The 25,528-nt window shown below is 42.2% G+C and overlaps 1 protein-coding gene across 1 annotated transcript in view; it reads right to left on the minus strand.

The window, feature by feature from the left end:
- The window catches only part of LOC120457992, a gene marked incomplete at both ends in the record, with an annotated part of 32,543 nt that extends 10,013 nt beyond the window's left edge, over positions 1-22,530 (minus strand). The window contains 2 exons of the mRNA XM_039645483.1: positions 21,241-21,822; positions 21,955-22,530. Of these exons, the coding sequence (XP_039501417.1) occupies positions 21,241-21,822; positions 21,955-22,530 (1,158 nt within the window). The remainder of the gene's footprint in view (positions 1-21,240; positions 21,823-21,954) is intronic.
- Positions 22,531-25,528: the final 2,998 nt, after the last annotated feature.

The raw sequence follows: 25,528 nt of genomic DNA on the forward strand, positions 1-25,528 counted from the left end.
AACTTCAAGCTGATTACGTCATTGAAAATCACCGTCTGTATGCAAAGTCGAAAATGGAAAGGCTTTCGTTGTTCCAAGGGCAGTTAGGTGGCGTACAGTACGGACAAGTCACGATGATGTAGGGCATTTTGGATTCGACAAAACCATTGCACGGATTAAACAAAGATTCTGGTTCCCAAAAATGCGAAAATATGTAAAGCACTACATATCATCATTCATTGAATGCTGGTACTACAAGTCGAAAGGTGGAAAACCCGAAGGATGTATGCACTACAACGACTCCGATCCAATACCATTTCGAAAACTTCACATAGACCATCTGGGACCCTTCATTCGCAGCAAACGAGGATTAACCCATATTCTGGCTATATCTGATCCGTTCAGCAAGCCCCTAACCGTAAAAGCAGTAAAAAGTACGAAAACCGCACCCGTACTAAACATCCTTAGTGAAATATCAAGTTATTTCGTTTTGCCTAGCGTTATTATATCCGACCGTGGAACAGCGTTTACTTCAAAGCAGTTTGAAGATTATTGTAAGAACAACCAGATCCAGCACATCAAAAACGCCGTACAAACACCTTGAGCAAATGGACAAATAGAGCGTGCGAATCAAACAATCCTTAATTATGTACGGACTATGAGTGAGAACCCGAAGGATTGGGACCTATCTTTACATAATCTTCAATGGAGTGTCAATTCACAAAAGAATGATACGTCGGGGTTTAGTCCGATTGATCTCGTTTTTAACTTCAATGCTGTTGACGTTGTGCAAAACTATTTAACGGCAGCTATACAAGCAGATCTGGAACATGATAAGAAGAAGGACTCTGTTATCGACAACCGAACGCAAGCTGTCGCTAACATCGCATGCGAACGAGCAAAATGGAAGCACAGATTCGACTTTAAACATTCTAACCCTTCTATTTATTCCATAGGTAACCTCGTAGTCATTGAAAATGAGCCGGCTGCAACGGAAGAATCACGCAAGTTAGAACCACGATACCGAGGACCCTATCAAGTTGTCAAGGTCCTGAGAAATGATCGCTACGTCGTCGGAGATATCCCCGGAATACAGATTACAGGACGTAAATACAGTTCTGTGTTCTCCTCTGACAAGATGAAACCATGGTGCGCTACTATTCCCGAGGTGAATGTATCTGATGACGAATACTCCATGCAAAACAAAGGATATATAGCATCCGAGGGCTTTATAAGCCCCTTCTTCACATCCATATAGATCTTCCAAATATCCTCTGACGACAGCAGATCTGTATCATACTCATCCACCAAAGTCCCCTTGATGGGTGCCAGCGGTGAGGGTTCTGTATCGACGGTAGGTTTTGGAACAGTTTGACGCACATTTGGAGATATTTTTCCTTCGTTGGGGCATCGTCGACTCTTGATAATCCTTGATGAACTTGGAGGTGGCATTTGCCAGTTTTTGGGAAGCACGTTAGAATTCTCCTCGAGTCCAAAGTCCGGAACAACATTGTCGATGCGGAACTTGGAGGGTATGGGGTTTGGGTGCGGTTCATTTACGGTTCGAAAAGCGCTGAATATGAAATTAAATTGATATTAAATATGACTGTTTTTTTTAGTTCTTACCTGGAGCACGGCCTTTGGATATCATATTCCGAAAAGCCATCTTGATTGTAGATGGGTTCTGTGCTCTTTTTCTTAGGATAGTTTACCGCATCACCGCTGGCCATTTTAAGAAACTGTTGGTCATCATCTACATCAAATAAAGAAGTACGTGGCATTTTGTTAGAAATGTTATCGTACTGAATTTTTAGATGCCAAATTTTTCCACGCACTCTACAACTCTATGGGTGGCAACCTCAAGTTATTTGTTTGAAATATATCCTATCGGAACGACAGAATTGTATATTATCGTTGTGAAAATTATTAAACTATTTAAAATAAAATTTTTATCATATATTGTTTCTATTGGGTTAGGTTTTTATACCCGTTACTCGTAGAGTAAAAGGGTATACTAGATTCGTTGACAAGTATGTAACGGGCAGAACGAAGCGTTTTCGACCATATAAAGTATATATATTCTTGATAAGAATCAATAGCCGAGTCGATATGGCCATGTCCGTCTGTCCGTATGAACGTCGAGAACTACATAAGCTAGAAAGTTGAGATTAAGCACGCAGACTCCAGAGACATAGACGCAGCGCAAGTTTGTTGATTCATGCTGCCACGCCCACTTTTACGCCCACAAACCGCCCAAAACTGCCATGCCCACAATTTTGAAAAATGTTTTGATATTTTTTCAGTTTTGCTTTAGTCTTATGAATTTCTATAGATCTGCCAAAAAAATTTTTGCCACGCCCAATCTAACGCCCACAAACCGCCCAAAGATGCCATGCCAATTTTTGTATTAGTTTTGTAACATTCTATCGATTTGCCAAAAATATTCAACGGCTCGAAAAGTTTCTCAAAATCCTTAAGGAGAGTGGCTTAACACTTCGCTATGACAAATGCAAGTTTCTTCAATCGGAGATAACGTTCCCTGGACACATCGTAAATAAAAACGGAACTACCCCGGGCGACAATAAAGTTAGTAAAATTTTAAAGTTCCGACAAATGCCAAAGAGGTCAGACGATTTTTAGGTCTCACTGGATTCTTTCGAAAGTTTGTGGAAAAATACTCCTTAATCTCTAGGCCCGTAACTCTACTTTTACGGAAAACTGAACAAGAAACATTTAATTGGACGAATGTTCAACAAGAAGCTTTCCATGAACTCATCGGAAAATTGTGCTCTGTACCAGTACTGGTTTTATACGATTTTACAGAGAATCACGAGGTCCACACCGACGCTTGTGCTGTGGGTCTGGCAGGAGTGCTGCTACAGTCACATGATCAAAAGGATTGGCGACCTGTTTGTTATTTTAGCCGACAGCTAAAAGTCAGTACCACAGCTACAAACTCGGGACATTGGCCGTAGTAGAGACGCTTACCGTTTCGTTACGTAAACCGTTTCATCTTATTACTGATAGATCTGCTATTGCCAAAGTTAAGGTGAATAAAGAATTAATACCTCAGGTAGCTCGTTGGTGGATCAAGATCTTGGACTACGATTGTGAATTCATTCACCGCGATGGTAGCAAAATGGCTCACGTTGACGCCTTGAGTCGTGCTCCGGACTAAAGTTCTCAGATACCTCTAGATAAAATAGTACGCACTTTAATAACTGACATTGACGACTGGCTTTTAACTATGCAACTACAGGACCAAACGCTTGCTGAGATTATCGCCGTCTTAAAGGGTCAACGACATAAGGATCAGTCAAAGCAACTTCAAGCTGATTACGTCATTGAAAATCACCGTCTGTATGCAAAGTCGAAAATGGAAAGGCTTTCGTTGTTCCAAGGGCAGTTAGGTGGCGTACAGTACGGACAAGTCACGATGATGTAGGGCATTTTGGATTCGACAAAACCATTGCACGGATTAAACAAAGATTCTGGTTCCCAAAAATGCGAAAATATGTAAAGCACTACATATCATCATTCATTGAATGCTGGTACTACAAGTCGAAAGGTGGAAAACCCGAAGGATGTATGCACTACAACGACTCCGATCCAATACCATTTCGAAAACTTCACATAGACCATCTGGGACCCTTCATTCGCAGCAAACGAGGATTAACCCATATTCTGGCTATATCTGATCCGTTCAGCAAGCCCCTAACCGTAAAAGCAGTAAAAAGTACGAAAACCGCACCCGTACTAAACATCCTTAGTGAAATATCAAGTTATTTCGTTTTGCCTAGCGTTATTATATCCGACCGTGGAACAGCGTTTACTTCAAAGCAGTTTGAAGATTATTGTAAGAACAACCAGATCCAGCACATCAAAAACGCCGTACAAACACCTTGAGCAAATGGACAAATAGAGCGTGCGAATCAAACAATCCTTAATTATGTACGGACTATGAGTGAGAACCCGAAGGATTGGGACCTATCTTTACATAATCTTCAATGGAGTGTCAATTCACAAAAGAATGATACGTCGGGGTTTAGTCCGGTTGATCTCGTTTTTAACTTCAATGCTGTTGACGTTGTGCAAAACCATTTAACGGCAGCTATACAAGCAGATCTGGAACATGATAAGAAGAAGGACTCTGTTATCGACAACCGAACGCAAGCTGTCGCTAACATCGCATGCGAACGAGCAAAATGGAAGCACAGATTCGACTTTAAACATTCTAACCCTTCTATTTATTCCATAGGTAACCTCGTAGTCATTGAAAATGAGCCGGCTGCAACGGAAGAATCACGCAAGTTAGAACCACGATACCGAGGACCCTATCAAGTTGTCAAGGTCCTGAGAAATGATCGCTACGTCGTCGGAGATATCCCCGGAATACAGATTACAGGACGTAAATACAGTTCTGTGTTCTCCTCTGACAAGATGAAACCATGGTGCGCTACTATTCCCGAGGTGAATGTATCTGATGACGTAGAAGACCGAATCATTATTCATTAAATCTAATTAAACAAAACCGTTCATTTGTTGTTCCCACTTAACTCAATTTTTAACCTAGATCCTAATTAGATGACATGTAAAATAGAAAAATATTAATAGAAAAAAAAAACAAAAAAGTAAACTCCAAGAACTTATTTGTACATTCTAATCTTATTTTGTTCTTTTAATTATTATTATTGCGATTATTATATTATCATTATTATATATGTATATATTTATACCCGTTACTCGTAGAGTAAAAGGGTATACTAGATTCGTTGAAAAGTATGTAACAGGCAGAAGGAAGCGTTTCCGACCATATAAAGTATATATATTCTTGATCAGGATCAGTAGCCGAGTCGATCTGGCCATGTCCGTCTGTCCGTCCGTCTGTCTGTCCGTCTGCCCGTATGAACGTCGAGATCTCAGGAACTACAAAAGCTAGAAAGTTGAGATTAAGTATGCAGACTTTAGGGACATAGACGCAGCGCAAGTTTGTCGATTCAGGTTGCCACGCCCACTCTAACGCCGACAAGCCGCCCAAAACTGCCACGCCCACATTTTTGAAAAATGTTTTAATATTTTTTCATTTTTGTATTGGTCTTGTAAATTTCTATCGATTTGCCAAAAACTATCTGCCACGCCCACTCTAACGCCCACAAACCACCAAAAACTGTCAGTGTTGAAGACTCTCCTTCGCCCACAAACCGCCCAAAGCTGCCACGCCCACGCTTTTAAAAAATGTTTTGATATTTTTTCATTTTTGTATTAGTCTTGTAAATTTCTATCTATTTGCCAAAAAACTTTTGGCCACGCCCACTCTAACGCCCACAAACCGCCAAAAACTGTCCTTCGCACTTACACTAGCTGAGTAACGGGTATCAGATAGTCGGGGAACTCGACTATAGCGTTCTCTCTTGTTTTATCATATATTTTTTATTAATGCACAAGAAATTATTCCAAAGTTATTTATTCATTGTAATAGTCGTTATATATAAATATGAGTGAAAATACAGTGGCTGTAAAGGAAATATGTTCAACAACATCCTATACCTATTGGAAGTATTAATATAATATAAATGTAATATGATGCAAAAATAAAAAAAAAAAGAATTAGTATTATTCATTAACTAATAATTGTAAGTAGGATTATATTCTGGGCCTACACTGTACCATGCTGTTTTTAAGTTGGCACTATGATGCTACCTTCGACTGTACTTAGACACGAGAGAGGCTCGGTGTACACAATATTTCGATCCTCGACTGTACCATTGAATAAAATGTCGTAGGTCAGGCCTGAGTTTTGTTTTATGATATCACTTACATGTTGTTTTCTCCCACGGCGAAAGTACTTTCTCCGGCGAAACTCTTATTGTTTCATGTTTAGGACTTGATGAATGTTTGCGCAAAATTTTTTTATATATTTTATATTTTATTGAGGTATTGCATTGGATGAGTGGCTTGAGTATTATTTATGGTTTTAATTTTGATAATTATACCCGTTACTCCTAGAGTAAACTAGTATACTAGATTCGTTGAAAAGTATGTAACAGGCAGAAGGAAGCGTTTCCGAGCATATAAAGTATATATATTCTTGATCAGGATCAATAGCCGAGTCGATATGGCCATGTCCGTCTGTCCGTCCGTCCGTCTGTCCGTCCGTCTGTCTGTATGAATGTCGAGATCTCAAGAACTACAAAAGCTAGAAAGTTGAGATTAAGTATACAGACTCCAGAGACATAGACGCAGCGCAAGTTTCTCGACTCATGTTGCCACGCCCAATATAACGCCCACAAACCGCCCAAAGCTGCCCCGCCCACACTTTTGAAAAATGTTTTGATATTTTTTTTACCCGTTACTCGTAGAGTAAAATATTCGTTAAAAAGTATGTAACGGTCAGAAGGAATTGTTTCCGACCATATAAAGTATATATATTTTTGATCAGGATCAATAGTCGAGTCGATATGACCATGTCCGTTTGTCCGTCCGTATGAACGCTGTGATCTCAGGAACTACAAAAGCTAGAAAGTTGAGATTAAGCATACAGACTCCAGAGACATAGACGCAGCGCAAGTTTGTCGATTCATGTTGCCACGCCCACTCTAACGCCCACAAACCGCCCAACCCTGCCAGGCCCACACTTTTGAAAAATGTTTTGATATTTTTTCATTTTTGTATTGGTCTTGTAAATTTCTATCGATTTGCCAAAAAACTATCTGCCACGCCCACTCTAACGCCCACAAACCACCAAAAACTGTCAGTGTTGAAGACTCTCCTTCGCACTTCCACTAGCTGAGTAACGGGTATCAGATAGTCGGGGAAGTCGGTTATAGCGTTCTCTCTTTTTTAGTTTGATTCCGTAACGTAACCCATTCGGAGCCCGGGTCTTTAAGCCAGCTTTACTTGGGGCAGCCATTGCATTTGAATTTCTATAAATTTCTCATTTTCCATTTAGTTGCAATGGCACGCTACAATATAAAAGCAAACGTTTGTTTTTAGCACAAACTAAATCCCCCAAACATTCTTGCAATGATTTTAAGGCTGTTTTTCTTCAATTTGAAATGCTGCCATATATTTTTATGTGGTGTGGTCTCGGAATTTGAAACTTATCCTTCACAGCAATTGTGCATGTTTTGTATAGGTAAAATATCCTTAGATTGCGGACTTAAGCTTTTAGTTTATCTTTAAATTATCTAGAAGCTTTTAAACATTTGATTTAAATGACAGTCAATTTGTTTAGAGAGATTTGAAGTTGAGTATTTGTATTAACCTTTTGAGTCGTATAAAAACAAGAGAGAACTATATAGTCATGTTTTACGACTATCAGATACCCGTTATACAGCGAATAAGTATTTCTTGTGCTGGGTCTCTGTCTCTCGAGTCTGCATGCTAATACACAACTTTCTAGCTTTTAAGCTTACAGTTTCTGGGATCTCGACGGACGGACAGACGCATGTACTGTACGAGTAACAGGTATAAAAATATATGGTTTTAATATTACAATTCACAATTAAGCACTTGTAATGGAATATTTATTTTGATTTCCCATTTCATATTCTTGTATTATTAAAGTAGCTATTGCGAAAATACGCCATAGATATACCATAACACTGTGCCACTCAGGCACGTAGTATTCATTCATACACCATCTAAAAGCCGCATTTTCCCATCAACTGCCAACAATCTCGGGTACTTTCCAAAGTCGCCACACATAAATGAGGACCTCAGCTTCCCTGGATCCGCTTGGATCCCCCTTACCACACACTAATGGCACTCTGGTGCTGCTAGCAAAGTCTAAAAATCCGACCAAAAACTGTTTGCCATCGCTTGACTCTGTCGCCGCCGCAGGCGATGGGCAAAAGTGTCAAAGTGCTAAAGTATGTTCAAAGATTCATAAGATTAAATGCAAAAGCCTATCCCTTTCTGCTAGCACGGAGGTATGTGAAGCTATCTGGAGACAGCCGAATTCTGGCAATAATAGCTGAGCCAAGTCTCTAAACCCTTTAGGCAGTGTCCAAGTTACGGGGTTTGGAATGTCACCCGATCTCCGCTCCCTCTTACGCTCTCTCGCTCTTCACCACAGAGTCTCCAAGGAGTCTCCGCTGCGCTTGGGAGAGCCTAGCAAATTAGAATAATATTTTCAGTGTAGAAAGTATTACGATCGAATAAACATACGCCCGGTCGCGCCCGCGCAACTAAGAAAAGTCAAGTGTTCGCCCTTTCGAGTGTTTTCTATTTCAGCCGATTTGGAAAATTCCAGGACAGCAACCCCCATCACACCCAACATTTCTGATCCATTCGAGCCCGATCACCTGGATTTTCAAGTTTGTCCACCAGCAAACAAATTACAAGATAAGTACGAAATCTCCATTCCTTTTAATTGCCGGTCTGCAGCAAAAGGATGAAAATCCAATTTCGTTCAATTTGCTGTAAGATTTATTGTCAAATCTAACGGATTTCTCCGAAAAAAGGCAATTAAAGAAAAGTACTTATTCTTTTCCACGGGCGCCGCCATATTACCCACCGTTCTCCTTTTACCCTCATTCGTGAAAATTTCTAAGTCCAAATTTCCGAATATATTTAAATATTCATCCAGTCCGAAAAGTGCAAAATTCCAAATATGAAAAAGTGAAAATAATTTGTGTCAAGTTCAGTGAAAATTTCTAAGTCCAAAGCTCCGCCAAAAGTGGCAAAAATTCTGTTCTCGTTTCACTGTGTCCAACGCAAGCCAAATTCTTTTCGCAACACATTTATGCTTTAACTCCGCAGTCCTATTAATACAATTTGCTTTGCTATCGAAAAAACAAACAACACATACCCTCTGGCCATTCCAAATAAAATATTAGTTAAACATTTACCCGCCAGTTTCATATATTACATATATTACATCAACATATATTACATCAACATATATGTGGGGTTTTATTATAAATGTGGGGTTTTATTATTATAATATAAGTTTTATTTGAATTTTGTAACAAATAATATAGGATATTGAAATTAATCGTCACCGTCGTCGTATTGTTGTCGATCTCGTAGCCACACAGGCAGAACGCACAACTTCCTTCTTCTCCGAGCAAAAAACAACTCTCCTCTCTACCGCTGTCGTAAAGCACTTCGCCCTCGTAGCGTTGCGCTTTTTCTCCTCGTTGATCGTCGTGTTTGCGAATTCGCCACCTCGCTAATTCGCCATCATCTTCATCTCGTCGTTGTTATCGTCGTTGTCGTTGTCTAGGGATCAGCTGTTTCATACTAGTGGGATTAGGGTAAACAGCCAAAAACCAATCCCACATATATTACATTAACATATACTGCATCCATATACATTGCATATATTACATCCACATATATCACATATACCTTAACGTATCACATCCAATAATTAAGTCAGGCATGGTGTTCGATGGGTATCGAGCGCACGCGAGCGATGGTCCGGCTGCTGCTTGTCGGTAAAAGGGGGTGGTGGTCTTGCCTATTTCGGATTATAATACTTATTTTCGCGTGCTAGACAAGCTAACCTGATCCGGAAGTAGGAAAACTCACATTACAGACAACTAGAAGAGGAAAACATGTTCAAATGGTTATCGCCAAACCGATCTCGGCCAGCCTCCGGTGTTGTTGGAGGCCTTCGCTGACCCGCCCTGTCAATGGCCATCTCATCATCATAATTTTCCCTGATGGCCCCTTCTGAAACCTAAGCTATTCGCAAGGGCCTCATGCTAGCTGCGGCAAAAACTTAGAGAATTACCACATTATAAATTGGATTTTATTACTTGTACATATAAACATTCTTAAAACTAGGCATATAAGATATATAGGAACGAAAGTGCAACAAGATGAATTTTTGCATATAATTAAATTATTGGTTTTGGAATGTACGAAAAGTGAGGATTAAAAATATAAAAAAAAAAATTGACAAGAAAATTACAAGATAATAATATGCGTAAATTAAAATAGTGACTGTTTCGGATTTCGCTCAGTGTAATTATGTTTATTTCTTTTGCATTTCCTTTATGATTCGTTTACGTTAGTATTTATTTGAGCGTTTCAAGGGATAAAAAACAATAGGGACATCTACGTTAATGCCCTTAGGGTGAACTCACTTTAATTTGGCCAATATAATCAATATGGTTTTTCTTTGGTGACTCACCCTTTTCTCTTGTAACTTCCATCGGAGAAAGCGCTTTCGGCGACGGGAGCTATTTCTTTGGGAGTAAAGTTTTTCTTTTTGATTATAAATATAAAAATATTGATTACTTCGCACACATTCTTATGAGGTATCCCTGTTATTTTTTTCTTCCTCTCTTGTTAAAGTTGGGACATTTTTTTTCCGTGTGGCTTACAAATTTAACACAAACATAAAACACAAAGCAAAGAAATCAGACACTCCTCCTCACAATTATTTGCGCATTACATTTCCACAATAATAAAAATTCTTAACCTAATTTACAAAAACGTTGGCCTTCCTTGGTCGCAGATTTTGCCCTGCCCTTTTTGGGTAGCTGCAGCCGAAGATTTTCCTTTTGTGTACTGACAAAAAAACTACAATTGCTAGCGCTGCCTGGCTGCAGCGCATCTTCCTTCCGGATCAGTATGCTTGGTTTATTTTGTTCTTTTAAAACCCTGCACGAGAGTTAGGCGATAAAAGTCTGGGTATCTTAGCCCTTTTCCATCCACTTACCCCAGCTCTCCGCCGGTTCAAACTATTTGCCAATCTGGTTCGCCTCTGGGACTTGCACTTATTTGGTTTAAATTGCCCACAAACACCAAACGAACTTTCTCCGCCGATCTTAAACTTGAGAATGGCTGCTGATGACGCCAGAATAAGGCGGCAACCTAGCATCTGCATTCCTTTTGAACATATACCACAGTGTAAATTGTTTCCCGTCGGCAAATCCAAACCACAAATAAAATTTATTCCAAGTGCCGACGCGGAAAAGGCGTTTTGTTTTCCTTCAATTTTTTCCGTAAATTTCCAAATTAATTTCCGAGCAATAAATTAAAAGCGGTTTTTTCTCTTTTTTTTACAAATAAATTTTTCAATATTTATTAAATTATTTTTTAAATTTTCAAAAAAAAATTTAAAAAAAAACTACAAGACAATAATTTTTGTTCATCCATAAATAAATAATACGCCCGCCAAATATAAGTCGTTCACCCGACAAATATTTTTTCTGTATTGCTTGGATATTAATTTGTGTTTGTTTTAGAAGTACTTACAACGCGGAGAAAAGACTCAAATTCTACCATTCCATTTTCTCCGTTTCCAGTTGTAAACAAAAAAATAACATTTTCTACGTTCTAATAAACATTTTTTTTCACCGTGTTCCACATTCCAAGTGTTCCAACCGTAAATCAGGTGGACCTAATTACCATAAATCACAGGTCATTTATACAATTCGCTGTTCACTCCGAGCCACCTGTCCAATTAGTTGAAACTACGGCGTTTCCACTTCGTAAATTTTACACCACTTTCTCACCCATTACATCCTATACGGTCTTTTTCCGCTGCTTTATACCGTTTAGGGCGGCAAGCTTAAATTTATTAAGTGCAGTCTAAGGAATCGGTCTACATTTTCAAAAGTGTGACCGGGCTCCAAACCCGCTTCCCTTCCATTTCGCATTTCTTCGATTATGCCCATCGGGGGCGATAAGAAGAAATTGTCCGCTGACAAACCCAGGTCTATTTTTTCACCACAAGGGCCCAAGAGTCCAAGAATCCCAAGCATTTCGGTGAAAACGCCTGCGCAGATTTCCGACGACTGTGCTACTCCATCCAAAGCCACAGTACAGCGCACAGCTAAAAATATGGCTGGTTCCGATCTAGCGCTAGCCAGATTAATTTCGGTTTCTGACCGCTTAAGCGAATTTGAGGCTCAGATTAACACTCCGGAATCCGCAGCTTCAACCGTCACGATGCACAGCGTCCGTCGCGACTAAGTCCGAACCCTATGGTACAAGGTTGAAAAGGTATTCGACCTCTGCTCAGAGTGCCTTGTGTCAACAGGCGAAGCGGCAGTAGGCAACATGCCTATTCTCAGGGCTAAATACAGTTATTGCTATTCAGTCTATGAAAGGTGTGTTGCCCAGCTCGTTGATAAAATCGAGCAGGGCACGTCTCAGTCCATCCCAGCCGCGAACGCTGCGCCCCAGGCCTACATTTCCTCTGGCTGTCGGTTGCCTCCATGCGATACAGAAGTTTTCGCAGGCGACTATCTTCGCTGGGCGACTTTCCGGGATCTTTTCACAGCCATTTATATCAATAATCCACGGCTGACTCCGGTTGAAAAGTTATTCCATTTAAATGCCAAAACAAGTGGCGACGCGCATGGCATCGTTTCGATTTCGCCTCTCACCAACGAGGGTTTCTGCGTCGGAAAACCTAATAGAGCGTTTCGAAAATAAACGATTGTTGGTAAACAGTCAATTGAAAATACTGTTTAATGTGCAGTCGATACCACAGGAATCTGGGGCGGCCTTGAAGGTACTGCAAAGTACTGTTCAAGGTTGCTTGACTGCCTTAGAAATGTCAGGCATCAACACTGAGAACTGCGACTGCCTGCTGGTATATCTGTGTTCATCCAAGCTCCCGAAGATAACTCTCTCCTTATGGGAGCAGTCGCTCCATAAGAAAGCCGACATCCCGACATGGGCAGAGCTGAACACCTTCCTCACAGAACGTCATCGAACCCTAGAGGCCATCGATGATGTGAGACCGTCCGTACCAAGTCAATCGCACTCCAAAGCGATGAACTCAAGTGGGCCCTCTAGAAAACTAAATTCCTATGAGTCGAAAGTGGCTCCAAAATCGAAAAGTTGCGACTTGTGCAACAAGGAAAACCATCCTGTCCGTGTATGTCCGCGTTTTCTCCAAATGTCGGTTGACGACCGGTCAGCCTACATTAAACGGAAGTAGTTATGCTTAAACTGCTTTGCAAAGGGACATCAGCTTCGTGAGTGCAAAAGCACGCACAATTGTTTTACTTGCCGTGGCCGGCATCACAGGTTGTTGCACCGAAACAACCCCTTTTTCAGCAATTCCAGCTCTTCAAATCCTGCAAGGCCAATTTCCGCTAATCAGGCCAATTTCGTTCCAAATGAGCAAGCCGGTGTTCAAAATTATTTCGCAACGGGCTCAAGAGCCAATAATCAATATTTCCCATCTTGGCACTAACTTTAAGGCACGCGCTCTGACCGACTCCGGATCAGAGGCAACATTCATAACCCAGCGACTGTTCAATCTAATTAGATTGCCATTCCAGGTGGTTCAAGCCCATGTCTCAGGCTTAAACCAAACAGTAGCCGCTCAGTCCAAGAAGCTCTGCAGTTTCACCATCCGATCTCCGATTAGGCCCGCGTTGCAGTTGGAGACGACGGTCTATGTCCTCCCTCAAGTAGCCGGAAATCTGCCTTCCTACCCAATTCCGCAAAATTTCCTTCGGGATCTTCCCGATTTTCCACTGGCGGATCCAAAATTCTATGAGAGCGCACAAATAGATGTCCTTATCGGAGCCGATATTCTGCCTTCGGTGCTTCTGAGTGGAGCAAAAACCAACATCTGTGGCTCTCTCTTGGGGCAAGAGACCATTTAAGGCTGGATACTAACTGGGCCAGTGTCAGCCTCAGCACAAAGCAGAATTTCCTCCTTTTCGACGCAGATCTCCCACGCGTACGATAATTCACTGGACAAACTACTCACAAAATTTTGGGAGGTGGAGAATATACCAACAAAGTTGGTAAAGAATCCGATTCCATGTGCGAGAAGAATTTCCTTCAAACGACCACGAGAAACGAGTGCGGAAAATATGTCGTTACTCTGCCATTTCGCGATCCAGAACATATCGGTTCCGGGCTAGGGCATTCTAGGTCTTTCGCGTTGGCTCAGTTTTTAAGAAATGAGCAGCGTCTAAAAAGAGACAAGGCCTTAAAAGCGAGATACGATTCGGTGATCCAGGAATATCTCGACTTAAATCACATGCGACAAGTTCTTCCTACCCATAATTGCAACGCCTATTATATATATCACGCCGTCTTAAAACCGGAGAGCGTAACTACTAAACTCCGTGTAGTATTCAATGCCTCCAGCCCTTCATCGAATGGTACCAGTTTAAATGATATCCTTCCCTGTCTTACATTCCGACTTGACCATTCAACTTCTAAAGTGGCGCTGTTTCCGATACGTGTTCAGCGCCGATATCGAAAAAATGTATCGGCAAATCTGGGTAGATCCGAAGCACACTCCATTCCAACGGATGGCTTTTTTTTTCTCCGAAGTTATTCGGTTTTAGAGCAGATACGCATTCCACGCTGGCTATCGTTTCATCCAGATTTCTAGGTCGAGCATCATGGCTTTTGCGATGCATCGCAAAGAAGTGGGCAGCACCATTATGGTGCAACTCCTAACCGCGAAAACCCGGGTAGCACCAGTCAAAACGGTTTCGCTCCCAAGACTGGAGCTGTGCGGAGCGTTATTGCTTTTCGAAATGGCTGCAGCCATCATTCCGCAGATGCCTACGATTAACTCCGAACTTTACTGTTGGACGGACTCCACGATAGTGCTTGCATGGTTAAGCAAGCCAGCGTGCCAGTGGACCACATTTGTAGCCAATAGGGTGACGAAGATCGGCCAGGCCACAAAAACAGAGAATTGGTCTCATGTTCAATCTGAGCATAATCCAGCAGACCTGGCAAGTAGAGGAGTTTCCCTCCAAGATCTAGCCGATAGCCAGTTATGGTGGCACGGACCGACTTGGTTGCAAAATCCACGCAACCAATGGCCAACGCAGGTCGACAACGCTCCGGTGACCGACCTGGAGAAGCGTGCTCTAAAAGTCCATCTCGCAAAAGCTCTTTCTGAAGAGTTGTTGGCACGTTTCTCCAAGCTTGAGAAAGCTCTACGGGTCCTTGCTTATGTTCATCGCTTCATTCAGCGGTGCAGGAAGCAGACATCTCCATCTGATGTGCATTTGCTGGCCACTGAAATCGCCGCCGCCGAGCGGTTCCTAATTTCGAACACTCAGCGCAGAGAATTCCCTGTGGAATATCACTGCCTAAGTGAAAAGCGTCCAGTGCCAAGTTCAAGTGCCATCCTAAGCATGAATCCGTTTCTAGATCCGCAAGGACTGATCAGGGCGTGCGGCCGTGTGGCGGCTTCCGAAAGCCTTCAATACAATGAACGGCATCCAGTGATTCTTCCGTATAACTGCCTGCTTTCTCGCCCCCTTGCGAATTTCACTCATCGCATAACTCTCCATGGTGGTAACCAGTTAATGGTGCGCCTCATCCGGTCGAAATACTGGATTCCGAGAATTAAGAACCTGATGAAAGCAGTAGTAAATTCGTGCAAAGTATGTGTGATCCACAAAAAGCGGTTGCAAAGCCAACTGATGGGTGTCCTGCCCAAAGAAAGAGCATCGTTCTCCCGACCATTCATGTATACTGGCATGGATTACGCCGGTCCGTTCGATATAAAGAACTATACGGGAAGAGCATGTCTTATTACAAAGGGGTATGTGTTAGTTTTTGTTTGTTTCTCCACCAAGGCCATCCATTTAGAGCCTACATCTGACTTAACGACCGAAAAGTTTCTTGCCGCTTTCGCTCGTTTTGTATCCAGAAGAGGGTGTCCACGTCAAGTCCAGTCAGACAATGGCAAAACCTTTGTTGGCGCTGCCACCCTGCTTTCCCGCGATTTCCTTCAAGCCGTAAAAGAGTCGGTGACAAATGCCTATAGTCATCAAGAGATGCAATGGCAATTTATTCCTCCGGGGGCACCCCATATGGGAGGCCTTTGGGAAGCAGGCGTAAAAAGTTTTAAGACGCTATTTTACAAATGCACTGCCACACGAAAATACACGTTTGAAGAGCTCTCCACGCCCTGAGGGTCCGACAGATTTGCTGGCTCTGACGCCAGGTCATTTCCTTGTCGGGGGACCCCTTATGTCTACGGTGGAACCCGAAGTAAAGGGAGAAACGAAATCCATTCTTAATCGGTGGCAGCATTTGAAAGCTCTCCATCGGCAGTTCCGTGTGCGATGGAAAGAAGAGTAACTCAATGAACTCCACAAGCGCACTAAATGGCAGGCCCCGTCCAAAAATCTCCGCATCGATGACATGGTCGTCATCAAGGACAACTTACCCTCTAATGAGTGACGGCTCAACAGAATTGAGTCTGTCTTCCCAGGAGCCGACGGCAACATCCGTGTAGTAAATATTCGTACTGCACGTGGAGTTGTTAAACGTCCGACAGTGGCAAAAGTGGTGCTTTTGCCGACGGAGTCTTCCGAATCTCCACAATAATAGGCGCTCCTCTCTTCCTACGTTGTAGTTCACTAGCACTAATCATCCATTATTTTTCATTTCGTTTTCGATCTCCTTTCGACATTCAACTACGCACAGCATGGCCCCTCGTCAACAAAACGCATGCAGTGCACGTGCCTTGGAGAGCAGACGTACCCGAAGTATTCAATCCTACCGATGCCAAGTCTGCCGCGGTATCCATCCTCTTCGGAAGTGCGCGAGGTTCCTAAAGCTCAGCGCTGAAAAGCGTCTGCAAGCAGTCTTCATTAACAAATACTGCGCCAATTGCCTCGCTCACGAGCATTCCACGGGAGACTGCCGAAGCGGTGATCGTTGCAAGAAGTGCGACCGATCCCACCACACGCTGCTCCACATGCACGAGTAGGTTAGCTCGTTGTCGCGGTCGCGAGCGCGCTCGCGTCTCCAACCGGTGCCAACCCGGCAAGCAGCTTCGGCCACGTCCCAACGTTCCCGCCGGCAAAATCCGCCAACTCAGCGTAGGAGTTCACCGCCACGATGCCCGGAATCGACCACGCCAGGCCCATCGCTGCAACGCCACAGCGTGAACATCCTTCCGACAGCGCTGGTCAAGTTGGAGACCGGGACGAAGACCTTCGAGACCGCAGCACTCATCGATCCCCATGAGCTGCATCGACGCTTCGTTGGCGTCAGCCTTTACGCTTCAGATGACCAATGTTGGCGACGAGAAGGTCTGCACGACGACAATTCGCTCCAGGGTCGACGCGAACACTAAGCTGGAGGTCGTGCTCAAGATCGAGCCCAGTGTACGGATCCGCACACCTGTCCGGGCATTGAGCGACACAGTGGTGTCCAAGTTCCGGGACATCATGTTGGCTGAAGACCAGTTCCATCGGCCTGCTACCGTCTCCATGGTCTTGGGAGCAGATGTTTATCCAAAGGTTATCCAATCCGGATTCCTGACCTTCGACGAGGGAATGCCGGTCGCTCAGAAAACTGTTTTTGGGTGGATCGTGTCCGGTGCCTGCAGCCTACCGTAGGATGACTATGTTGCAACCCCAGTGATTGCAAGAGGGCGGAATGTCCAAGTTACGGGGTTTAAAATGTCACCCGCTCTCCGCTCCCTCTTACGCTCTCTCGCTCTTCACCACAGAGTCTCCAAGGAGTCTCCGCTGCGCTTGGGAGAGCCTAGCTAATTAGAATAAGCTTCAGTGTAAAAACTATTAAGATCGAATAAACATACGCCCGGTCACGCCCGCGCATCTAAGAAAAGTTCGCCCTTTCGAGTGTTTTTTATTTCAGCCGATTTGGAAAATTCCAGGACAGCAACCCCCATCACACCCAACAGGCAGAAAAGAACAAAATGTCTGGATACTCGGAAGAATATAAGCGAATAAATTGTATAGAGTATGGAAAAATGCAATACGGTATTTTAAAAAGTTAGAAGGTATTCACCTATTATTTCACTTATACGGATTCCAGACAGGGCGTATACTTAATGTGTGTTCGGCCAAGACGACGGAACCTATTATGTCCTGTTCGAAGGAAGCGAGCATCCTGAAAAAAAAAGAAAAGCCTATGTCTAGTCTTGGCGCCGAAGGCTTTTCATTTTCTCTATTTAAGAAATCCACTTTAAGGATCCACTGGAAGTCCAAGTCCCCCGTGCCTCCTCTAATGGCTTTGATGAGAATATGAGAATGAGAATATTAGTGCATGATTAGTGTATAATAATTATAATTATAATCAGGTGTTACAACTTTTTTCACCAAATAAAAATATAACAAACAGAATTATAATTAATATGAAAATCAAGTTCTGCATTGTATACCAAACATTGATATCCAATACTCTTTTTCTGTGGGAAACTGCATTCACTTTGCTGACCCAGATGCGTTAATTTACTGATGTAAGACCGAAGAACATCGTTATCATGGGCTCACCCAATTGCCCTCACTTTCGTGCAGAAAAAGAGAAACTCTGTCATTAGGTGAAAGGGACTGAGCTGGAAAGTCTTTCATAAGAGTCTCATAAATTCTTTGTCTATTGTGGCAAATTCTTAACCATCCAGTTGGCTAACAGTCGTGCAGTTTTGTCCCTTTTTTGTTCCATCCCGTTTCACTCTATTTCTTCGTTTCTAACTGTGCCATATGTGTCCAGGCTTCCAAGTCCTCAAATTGTAACTAGAAATTGATTGTGCCGAGAAATGCGACTGCATTGATTGGATTAACTTGAGAAAAGGCGACTGCATGTGGCCATAAATGAAATGGAACCCCTTTAAGCCAGGGAAAGCTGTGGATGCAGTTGGCCAACAGTGGCATTGCTAAAATTGGGAAATCTTTTAACTAGTCGCTCTCGGAAAGCAAAAGGATACGGGACTAGGTAAATGGGTTTATTTCAAATTTACTTCACCAGCTAAACAAATAGAATTGAAGAAAAACAGAGGTTTTATGTCAGAAAAACTGAACTACGTAAATCATAATTTCCAAAACTATGTAAGTTAGCAAACCATTTAGAATATTTTAACGAGAATATCGATTTATTTTAAATGTTTTGTGAGATTCTATTAAAAAAATCAAAGGGAACAGGAATTTTACTATGTACAAGTATATATAATATTATTGTTCCTTAGTTTAAAATTTTAATTAGCCAACATAATGGCTTTAGTAAGTTGAGTATAAAGCTTTGTGTTGATGCACATTTTTTCATGTAAATAATACTATTTGTGTTATTGTTTCTTGTATTTATTCATGTATTATGCTGGAAGTTGCCTTTTTGGTAGCCCTTCCATTGTAGCTTGCCTGTCTTTCTTCCGGGCTCTTTTAACCTGCTTTCTGGCTTTGGTTGTTCCTGTTTGCAGGTATGTGGCTGTGGAATGGCTTACAAGCCGCTTCCCTGTTTTTTCCAGACCATCCTTTTGGCCTAAGGGGCGACTGTAGCTGCATCCGACTTTCCTTCGTCTCCTGCCTTATCTCTGATTATTATCCTTTTAGCTCAGGAGCTGCCTCGTTCACGAAGTACAGCTGCTTGTAAGTGCATTCTTAAGCTGAATCAAACTGGATGCTGGGCGAATATGCATTGAATTAAGTGGGCGAAATTCGAATTGGCTCTTGGGCTAGAAAGGCACCAGAGTCTTATGATTAAAATGCCCCGAGCCCGGAATCCCCTATGCCCATAGGTGCATTCCGCTGCAGAATTTAAATGTCCCTTCACCCGAGTGCTTGCGTGTGTGCGCTCGACGTTCAAGTGAAACTTAAGAAAAAAGCCAGACCGCTCGGAATTCTTTTTTCTGTGTCCGCCCTTCCGGGCCGTATTGTTTTTGCTGGCTAAAGCCGTGCAGACATTTGGACCCAACTACTTGAAGTTGTATGCCCCGTTTCCTTACTTATTTTTCCCTTTTTCCTTTTTTCTTTCCTTATGGGACTTTATGGCGCACACGTGTGGGTTCCTTTGGGCGCATATTGAAAACCCAGCATAGTTATGACTTTGAAACAAACGAAGCACATTTCCTTCTTTGCCCTCAACGTAATGGCAGGTCCCAGGAAAATAAGAGGCTGGAGAAAGCGAGCGTGAATAAAACTGTTATCGGTCTGCGTGCTCAAAAGCGCACTTGATTGCTCAAATCCTTTGTGTATCCCCTTTTAAGCCTTCTGTTTTCCACCAAGACACCAACCAACGCCAAAGCCACAGCAACAAAAAAACTACCCCGGGAGCAACTAAAAGGGGAAAAAAGTCCCCCAAGTCGACGTCTCAAGCGGCACTTCTTCCGCAAAAAAACCAATTAACTTCTGCTGAGACAAATGTTCAAGCCAAGGATAGGAAACGAAATTTGCATGACTACAAAATTAAAAACTGCTTTGGGGGACAGAAAATATTTGGAGGATACATAGTTATACTGCTTACTTTGCACACCCTGGCAGAGGGTATATTGATACTAGTGAGATGTTGGCTTAGCAATTCTGCAGTATGTATAATCTATGTTTTGTAAAATCTATGTTTAATTAAAATCTAATCAATAGCAGAGTAACGGGTATCTGATAGCAGAGAAAGAATTCCACGCCTATTCATTTTAAAGAACATAATAATGATTGAACCCATTTTTGAGCCATTGAATTGTTTACCAAAGCGTTCTCAGCTTTATTATAATTACTATTCTATTTTCGATCACATCCTTACATCATTCTGTTTGTAACTCGTGTTACATTTTTTTTGATCAGTCGTAGTCCATTGGTTTCTTTTTGATGACGTCTATGGTGGCCTTTCGGTGATTGGCCGTAAGAAGGTACAGTTTCTTCAGCATATTATCCGCCTCACCCGTGGTCATGGCAAACACCTGGACCATTCCCGTCTCATGAACACGGGCCGCCACCCCGGGAACTGCCTTGTCCACGTAGTAGACATACTTCATATGGGGCTCTGGAGAAAGAACGCTTAACGCAGTGAACACCGGCAAAGAGATCCCAAATGGAAAGTGGGCGCAGGAAATGAGACGCAGATGTAGAAGCTTGTTTGAGGGGTCGGCTTTGAAGTTCGCCCTCCCAAGGGTCCTAAACATCAGATCCCTTTGTGTTTCCGCAAGCATCGCATGGCCTCTTCCATTGATTATCAAGACACTGCCATCGGACCAAATCCAGGCTATCTGTGTGGCCTCATACCGGATTTGGATCACATCGATGTCGTTATTGTAAACGGCGTTTCTTAGGAACCTAACCGTATTTTGCAGATCCAAGTTCTTATTCATACTCAGTGTGCAATACATTTTGCAAAAATTCATATCGACGTGCATGCGAAATTCCTCGACCTTGCGCCTTTTGGGACGCCTTAGGATTCTAATCCTCTGGAGGCACTGGTCCAAGTGATCTGGCAGAGGCGGAAGCAGAAGACATCTCCTCAAATTCTCCACCGATTTTGATCCAAACTGCTGGTTCTTCTTTCTCCCAGGACTCGGTGCTTCATTTGCTCCTTGCTGATCTCGGTTTCGAAGTCAATGGCCTCTGGCTCTGCAGCAGTTGGATTGTTGGAACTGTCCTCATAGATGAGGAGTTGCAATTGTTGGGAAATGGTTTCACTGCATTGCTGTACCCAACTCTGAATAGCTTCCTCATCCTCGGGTCTCGGGGGTAATGGTTTAATGTCTTTGACCTCGAGGATAACTGGCTTTTCTGGTTTTTCCACAATGAATTCAGTTGCTTTCTCTGGTTCCTTTTCTGGAATATTTTCAACGGAAACCTTTTCGTTGGGTGGGGGTTTCCACAACTCAGGCTCTACGGAATCAGGTTTCTGTGGCATTTCGAACACCTTTGGAGAAAACTTTTTCCAAACATCCTTTTCCTGGGAGATAAGATCCTTGGGCTTTAGTAACTCAAGCAGAAGATCCCGATTCTTCTCATGTTCTCTTGCTAGGCTTAATAACATATCAAACTCTTCTATATCACTGTGGGGTTCGTTGAGGCCCTCCGATTTTATCCATTCCTTGATTGCCCGCTCCTCTTCGATTCCAATGGTGAAGCTAGCAAAGGCGACATCTTCATTGTCCAGAATCCGAGGCTTCTTGGCGTCACTATCGACCTTTCCCTTTGAATCCGATTCTTCTATATCATTATGTGATCCGTTGATGGCCCGCTCCTCTTCGATTCCAATGGTGAAGCTAGCAAAGGCGACATCTTCATTGTCCAGAATCCGAGGCTTCTTGGCGTCACGATCGACCTTTCCCTTTGAATCCGATTCTTCTATATCATTATAGGATCCGTTGAGCCCCTCCGATTCTATCCACTGATCCAAGACCCGCCACTCATTTTTTCCGACTTTCCTCCCAAAACCAGTTCCAAAAGAATTCTTTTTATATAGGTTTTTGTTAACTCGAACTGTTTTCGGAGGAAATTCATTGGAGTTTTGAGGTTCCGTTAAACTCGGAGGCGGAGTTTTGGAAGCCTCCGAATTCGCCATGCAAAACAAAGGCCATGTAGCATCCGAGGGCTTTATAAGCCCCTTCTTCACATCCATATAGATCTTCCAAATATCCTCTGACGACAGCAGATCTGTATCATACTCATCCACCAAAGTCCCCTTGATGGGTGTTAGCGGTGAGGGTTCTGTATCGACGGTAGGTTTTGGAAAAGTTTGACGCACATTTGGAGATATTTTTCCTTTGTTGGGGCATCGTCGACTCTTGACAATCCTTGATGAACTTGGAGGTGGCATTTGCCAGTTTTTGGGAAGCACGTTAGAATTCTCCTCGAGTCCAAAGTCCGGAACAACATTGTCGATGCGGAACTTGGAGGGTATGGGGTTTGGGTGCGGTTCATTTACGGTTCGAAAAGCGCTGAATATGAAATTAAATTGATATTAAATATGACTGTTTTTTTTAAGTTCTTACCTGGAGCTCGGCCTTTGGATATCATATTCCGAAAAGCCATCTTGATTGTAGATGGGTTATGTGCTCTTTTTCTAAGGATAGTTTACCGCATCAACGCTGGCCATTTTAAGAAACTGTTGGTCATCATCTACATCAAATAAAGAAGTACGTGGCATTTTGTTAGAAATGTAATCGTACTGAATTTGTAGATTCCAAATTTTTTCACGGACTCTACAACTCTATGGGTGGCAACCTTAAGTTATTTGTTTAAAATATATCCTATCGGAACGACAGAATTGTATATTATCGTTGTGAAAATGATTAAACTATTTAAAATAAAATTTGTATCATAGATTGTTTCTATTGCGTTAGGTTTTTATACCCGTTACTCTCTAGTCCCCTAACTTTACTTTTACGGAAAACTGAACAAGAAACATTTAATTGGACGAATGTTCAACAAGAAGCTTTCCATGAACTCATCGGAAAATTGTGCTCTGTACCAGTACTGGTTTTATACGATTTTACAGAGAATCACGAGGTCCACACCGACGCTTGTGCTGTGGGTCTGGTAGGAGTGCTGCTACAATCACATGATCAAAAGGATTGGCAACCTGTTTGTTATTTTAGCCTACATTGTACAGCAGCTGAAAGTAAGTACCACAGCTACGAATTCGAGACATTGGCCGTAGTAGAGACGCTTACCGTTTCGTTACGTAAACCGTTTCATCTTATTACTGATAGTTCTGATATTGCCAAAGTTAAGGTGAATACAGAATTAATACCTCAGGTAGCTCGTTGGTGGATCAAGATCTTGGACTACGATTGTGAATTCATTCACCGAGATGGTAGCAAAGCTGCCACGCCCACACTTTTGAAAAATGTTTTGAAATTTTTTAATTATACCCGTTACTCGTAGAGTAAAAGGGTATACTAGATTCGTTGAAAAGTATGTAACAGGCAGAAGGAAGGGTTTCCGACCATATAAAGTATATATATTCTTGATCAGGACCAATAGCCGAGTCGATATGACCATGTCCGTCTGTCCGTCTGTCCGTCTGTCCGTCTGTCCGTCTGTCCGTCTGTCCGTCTGTCTGTCCGTCCGTATGAACGCTGTGATCTCAGGAACTACAAAAGCTAGAAAGTTAGGATTAAGCATACAGACTCCAGAGACATAGACGCAGCGCAAGTTTGTCGATTCATGTTGCCACGCCCACTCTAACGCCCACAAACCGCCCAAAACTGCCACGCCCACACTTTTGAAAAATGTTTTGATATCTTTTCATTTTTGAATTGGTCTTGTAAATTTCTATCGATTTGCCAAAAAACTTTTTGCCACGCCCACTCTAACGCCCACAAACCGCCAAAAGCTGCTACGCCCACACTTTTGAAAAATGTTTTGATATCTTTTCATTTTTGTATTGGTCTTGTAAATTTCTATCGATTTGCCAAAACACTTTTTGCCACGCCCCCTCTAACGCCCACAAACCGCCCAAAACTGCCACGCCCACACTTTTGAAAAATGTTTTGATATTTTTTCATTTTTGTATTGGTCTTGTAAATTTCTATCGATTTGCCAAAAAACTTTTTGCCACGCCCCCTCTAACGCCCACAAACCGCCCAAAACTGCCACGCTCACACTTTTGAAAAATGTTTTGATATTTTTTCATTTTTGTATTATTCTTGTAAATTTCTATCGATTTGCCAAAAAACTTTTTGCCACGCCCACTCTAACGCCCACAATTCGCCAAAAGCTGCTACGCCCACACTTTTGAAAAATGTTTTGATATTTTTTCATTTTTGTATTGGTCTTGTAAATTTCTGTCGATTTGCCAAAAAACTTTTTAAATTTAAATGCTGAGTAACGGGTATCTAATAGTCGGGAAACTCGACTATAGCGTTCTTTCTTGTTTTTGTATTAGTCTTGTAACTTTCTATCGATTTGCCAAAAATATTCAACGGCTCGAAAAGTTTCTCAAAATCCTTAAGGAGAGTGGCTTAACACTTCGCTATGACAAATGCAAGTTTCTTCAATCGGAGATAACGTTCCCTGGACACATCGTAAATAAATACGGAACTACCCCGGGCGACAATAAAGTTAGTAAAATTTTAAAGTTCCGACAAATGCCAAAGAGGTCAGACGATTTTTAGGTCTCTGGATTCTTTCGAAAGTTTGTGGAAAACTACTCCTTATTCTCTAGGCCCCTAACTCTACTTTTACGGAAAACTGAAAAAGAAACATTTAATTGGACGAATGTTCAACAAGAAGTTTTCCATGAACTCATCGGAAACAACAGTTGTATATTATCGTTGTGAAAATGATTAAACTATTTAAAATAAAATTTTTATCATAGATTGTTTCTATTGGGTTAGGTTTTTATACCCGTTACTCTCTAGGCCCCTAAGTCTACTTTTACGGAAAACTGAACAAGAAACATTTAATTGGACGAATGTTCAACAAGAAGCTTTCCATGAACTCATCGGAAAATTGTGCTCTGTACCAGTACTGGTTTTATATGATTTTTCAGCGAATCACGAGGTCCACACCGACGCTTGTGCTGTGGGTCTGGCAGGAGTGCTGCTACAATTACATGATCAAAAGGATTGGCGACCTGTTTGTTATTTTATTGTACAGCAGCTGAAAGTAAGTACCACAGCTACGAACTCGAGACATTGGCCGTAGTAGAGACGCTTCAAAGATTCCGGGTGTATATCCTGGGTAAACCGTTTCGTCTTATTACTGATTGTTCTGCTATTGCCAAAGTTAAGGTGAATAAAGAATTAATACCTCAGGTAGCTCGTTGGTAGATCAAGATCTTGGACTACGATTGTGAATTCATTCACCGAGATGGTAGCAAAATGGCTCACGTTGACGCCTTGAGTCGTGCTCCGGACTTAAGTTCTCAGATACCTCTAGATGAAATAGTA

The sequence above is a fragment of the Drosophila santomea genome, unplaced genomic scaffold (assembly GCF_016746245.2).
Source record: "Drosophila santomea strain STO CAGO 1482 unplaced genomic scaffold, Prin_Dsan_1.1 Segkk9_quiver_pilon_scaf, whole genome shotgun sequence".
Lineage (NCBI taxonomy): Eukaryota > Metazoa > Arthropoda > Insecta > Diptera > Drosophilidae > Drosophila > Drosophila santomea.